At 45.2% G+C, this 4,519-nt stretch overlaps 1 protein-coding gene across 1 annotated transcript; it reads right to left on the bottom strand.

The window, feature by feature from the left end:
• Nucleotides 1-623: 623 nt before the first annotated feature.
• Nucleotides 624-4,145, bottom strand: LOC137545089 (transcription factor Sox-3-like). The gene is made up of 3 exons (XM_068266219.1): nt 4,089-4,145; nt 3,960-4,019; nt 624-1,438 (listed from the first exon to the last, which is right to left on the bottom strand). The coding sequence occupies exons 1-3, from the start codon at nt 4,143-4,145 to the stop codon at nt 713-715; spliced, it is 843 nt and encodes a 280-aa protein (XP_068122320.1). The 3' UTR covers nt 624-712.
• Between the last annotated feature and the right edge of the window lie 374 nt (nt 4,146-4,519).

Raw genomic sequence — 4,519 nt, 5'->3', positions numbered from 1 at the left:
AGCACAGAGAGGATCTGATTACCGGTGATCTGCAGTATCACTGGGAATACAGATGTATACCAGATTATACAGTGGTGTGAAAAACTATTTGCCCCCTTCCTGATTTCTTATTCTTTTGCATGTTTGTCACACTTAAAGGTTTCTTCTCATCAAAAACCGTTAACTATTAGTCAAAGATAATATAATTGAACACAAAATGCAGTTTTAAATGATGGTTTTTATTATTTAGTGAGAAAAAAAACCCTCAAAACCTACATGGCCCTGTGTGAAAAAGAAATTGCCCCCCTGAACCTAATAACTGGTTGGGCCACCCTTAGCAGCAATAACTGCAATCAAGCGTTTGCGATAACTTGCAATGAGTCTTTTACAGCGCTCTGAAGGAATTTTGGCCCACTCATCTTTGCAGAATTGTTGTAATTCAGCTTTATTTGAGGGTTTTCTAGCATGAACCTCCTTTTTAAGGTCATGCCACAACATCTCAATAGGATTGAGGTCAGGACTTTGACTAGGCCACTCCAAAGTCTTCATTTTGTTTTTCTTCAGCCATTCAGAGGTGTGCAACATGTGTGCAAAACAGGTGTGCAAAAAAAAAAAAAAAAAAAAAAAAAAAAAAATATGGAGAAAATAAAAAAAAAAACACCCTTATGACTCCTTGTCCTTTTCTCTGCATTCTGATGTGCTTGGCAGTCAAGCAAAAGCGTCCGTAAAGTCATTAAATGTGCGTTAGTGGTACCGTGCCGTTGACGCCAGTCCCTGCGCTTTGGTAGTGTTGGTGAACGCTGTGTAACCTGCTGTTCTGCAGGGTAGACGGGTCGCTGGCGTCTCCTCCTGGAGGCAGGTACATGCTGATCATATCTCTCAGGTCTCCTAAACAAGCTCTCTGAGTGTGGGAGGTGATCGCAGGTGGTGGGGAACTGGGCTCCGACTTGACCATTGAGCCCAGGCTCATGACGGTTGAGGTCTGCTGGTTGTACGCTGGAGCCATGCTATAGGTAGACGCTGCATTCATGTAGGTCTGAGCAGAAGACATCATTGGGTTATACTGCAGGCCGGTCATGTCATACCTGTGCATCTGCTGGATCTGTGGGCTGTTCATCCCCGGGTGTTGCGTGTAGCCCAGCTCGTCCTGCATCAGAGAATAAGCCCCATTAGTCCAACCATTCATGTGGGCATAAGTGTCTATCCTCTGGCCAACTCCGACCGCGCTGGAGACCGGGCTGACCCCTGGCGCCAGAAGATTGCCAGGTAGGGAGTACTTGTCTTTCTTCAGGAGGGTCTTGGTCTTCCTCCTGGGTCTGTACTTGTAATCCGGGTATTCCTTCATGTGCACGGCTCTCAGCCTTTTGGCCTCGTCTATGAAGGGTCTTTTCTCAGCATCGCTCAGGAGTGTGGTGTGTTTTGGGTCATTGTCCTGCTGCAGCACCCAAGATCGCTTCAGCTTGAGTTGACAAACAGATGGCCGAACATTCTCCTTCAGGATTTTTTGGTAGACAGTAGAATTCATGGTTCTATCTATCACAGCAAGCCTTCAGGTCCTGAAGCAGCAAAACAACCCCAGACCATCACACTACCACCACCATATTTTACTGTTGGTATGATGTTCTTTTGCTGAAATGCTGTGTTACTTCTACACCAGATGTAACGGGACACGCACCTTCCAAAAAGTTCAACTTTTGTCTCGTCGGTCCACAAGGTATTTTCCCAAAAGTCTTGGCAATCATTGAGATGTTTTTTTAGCAAAATTGAGACAAGCCTTAATGTTCTTATTGCTTAAAAGTGGTTTGCACCTTGGATATCTGCCATGCAGGCCGTTTTTGCACAGTCTCTTTCTTATGATGGAGTCGTGAACACTGAACTTAATTGAGGCAAGTGAGGCCTGCAGTTCTTTAGATGTTGTCCTGGGGTCTTTTGTGGCCTCTCGGATGAGTTTTCTCTGCGCTCTTGGGGTAATTTTGGTCGGCCGGCCAGTCCTGGGAAGGTTCATCACTATTCCATGTTTTTGCCATTTGTGGATAATGGCTCTCACTGTGGTTCGCTGGAGTCCCAAAGCTTTAAAAATGGCATTATAACCTTTACCAGACTGATAGATCTCAATTACAGTACTTTTGTTCTCATTTGTTCCTGAATTTCTTTGGATCTTGGCATGATGTCTAGCTTTTGAGGTGCTTTTGGTCTACTTCTCTGTGTCAGCTTTTATTTAAGTGATTTCTTGATTGAAACAGGTGTGGCAGTAATCAGGCCTGGGGGTGACTACAGAAATTAAAAGTCAGGTGTGATAAACCACAGTTAAGTTATTTTTTAACAAGGGGGGCAATCACTTTTTCACACAGGGCCATGTAGATTTGGAGGTTTTTTTCTCACTAAATAATAAAAACCATCATTTAAAACTGCATTTTGTGTTCAATTATGTTATCTTTGACTAATAGTGAAAGGTTTTTGATGAGCAGCAACATTTTAGGTGTGATAAACACACAAAAGAATAAGAAATCAGAAAGGGGGCAAATAGTTTTTCACACCACTGTAAGTGATCTGCAGTATCACCGATAATCCGATATACCAGCTAACCTCTGTACTAGAGTAGAGTGTAGTGTTTGGTGTAACAGTAACACTAAGAGGACTGAGCCTCAGTGCAGTGGGGACTGGGGAGTACTGCACGGCTTCCTTCCAAAGACCTGAACTCTCCAAGGCGGGAGGAGTCAGGCTGCGAATAGGAAGGTAAGTCTGAGAGTGACACTCAGGAGAAAGTGTCACTAACAGGACGGGGAACCGCCTCCAATAGTGAGGTTGGTTCTCGAGGTCAGACAAGCCAGATCGTAACACACGGACAGATAAAGTACAAATTCAGAAGGCAGAGGCGGAGTCTAGGTACAGGCAGAGTTCGGCAACAGGGTATCAGAAATATCGAGGTACAAGATCAAGAGGCAGAAGCAGAGTCTAAGGACGAGCCGGGGTTTGGCAACAGAGTATCAGAATAGCAAGGTACAAGATCAGAATACAAGAGGATGGTCAGGCAGGCAGAAGGTCATAACAGATAATCACAATCAAACTAGTACTTTAAGCTATCAACAGAATCTAGCTAAGTGTAGGATTACAGCTCCAGCTGGTCCCGGCACACTTAGGGATCTGACTACGGGTCTGAGTGCTCCCACGTATGTGTTCGCAACGCCAGACAAAGAGCAAGTGAACAGCCAGCAGTATATATACACAAGCACCTCTCCAGGACCTCCCTAATTGCTGGACCAATGAGAGTAGTGGAAAATGTCAGCTGACCCGCCTGGTCAGCTGACTCCCTTCTGGCTGTTATTTAAGCTCTGCCTCTGTGCGCGCGCGCATGTCACTCTGAATCTAGGTGGACTATCAGTCCCAGCCACACCAGTACTGTTTTGCAATGTATCCAGTGAACCGAGTGCGGGAGCCGCCTCCAATGCGGCTTCCGCCGTTACCAATGCGGATTCCGCCGTTACCAATGCGGATTCTGCCGCTCTGCCTATGCGGCATGCAGCGTTTTTTTCCGCATTGTGACGCCATGCTGGACGCGGAAACAGCCGCCTCACCTTGGGAGGCAGCGGCTTTTCCGAGTTTCATCACAGTGGGCTCTGAATAGAAATCGCAAGCAGACAGAGGTTGATTTTACCTTGGATTGGGTCACTAGGAATAAGACATCAAAATAGGCATTTTTTTGTGAGAAGAAATTATACAAAAAATACATAGAATTTTTGCAAACTACTGATTCTTGTAGGCTACATTGACTTAAAATCTTTTCAAGAAATATCTTGTTTTCAGATTTAATATTAATTTGTGAAAAAAATCCAGATTCACACATGCCTACTCCTTACGACCATAACAGCTTTAGGCCCATAGCCCTGACGTCAGTCATCATAAAAACCCTGGAGAAGGTAGTCCTATTCATCCTTAAGCTCTCCTCCTTGCCCCTGCTAGACCTTTTTTAATGCGCCTACAGGTCTAATAGGTCCACTGACAATATCATAAATATCGGTCTGGAGTATATCTTTGACCACCTGAAAAGAACAGACACGTATGAAACAATATTACTCCTGGATTTTATCTCAGCTTTCAATACCATCTACCCACACATTCTCTAGGAAGACCTTGCCATACTGGGAGTTCACCCCACCCTTCACCATTGGATCATGGACTTCCTAACCAATAGGACCCAGGTCGTTATTCGTTAAGCTGTGGGATATCTACTCACAAGAAATGGTCACCAACACTGGGGCGCTCCAGTGCTTTGTCCTGTCTCCACTGCTGTTCTCCCTTTATACAAATAAGTTCAGATTAATGGCAGACTGTGTCAAGGTCATTAAGTTTACCAATGACACCACCATTGTCGGCCTCATCGGGAATTTGCCACCGGTGCAAGGAAAACAGGATAGTGCTCAACACTGCAAATACTGTCGAGCTGCTCATTGATTTCAGGAAGTCTGCCCACACCCCACCTCCAAACTATATTGACAGCAATGAGGTGGTGAGAGTACCCTGTGCCCGCCTCCTGAGCCCC

Source organism: Hyperolius riggenbachi, chromosome 1, assembly GCF_040937935.1.
Source record: "Hyperolius riggenbachi isolate aHypRig1 chromosome 1, aHypRig1.pri, whole genome shotgun sequence".
Classification (NCBI taxonomy): Eukaryota; Metazoa; Chordata; class Amphibia; order Anura; family Hyperoliidae; genus Hyperolius; species Hyperolius riggenbachi.
This window is presented reverse-complemented; position numbering and strand designations above follow the sequence as displayed.

Bases quoted from the DNA above. Each gene is read 5' to 3' on its own strand.
- LOC137545089 (XM_068266219.1), bottom strand. From the start codon at position 4,145: ATGGTGAAGGGTGGGGTGAACTCCCAGTATGGCAAGGTCTTCCTAGAG. The intron at 4,020-4,088 runs GTAGATGGTATT...TGTTCTTTTCAG, and splicing joins TCTTCCTAGAGAATGTGTGG to GTGGTCAAAGATATACTCCA. The intron at 1,439-3,959 runs GTAGGCGCATTA...TGTCAACTCAAG, and splicing joins TCAGTGGACCTATTAGACCT to CTGAAGCGATCTTGGGTGCT.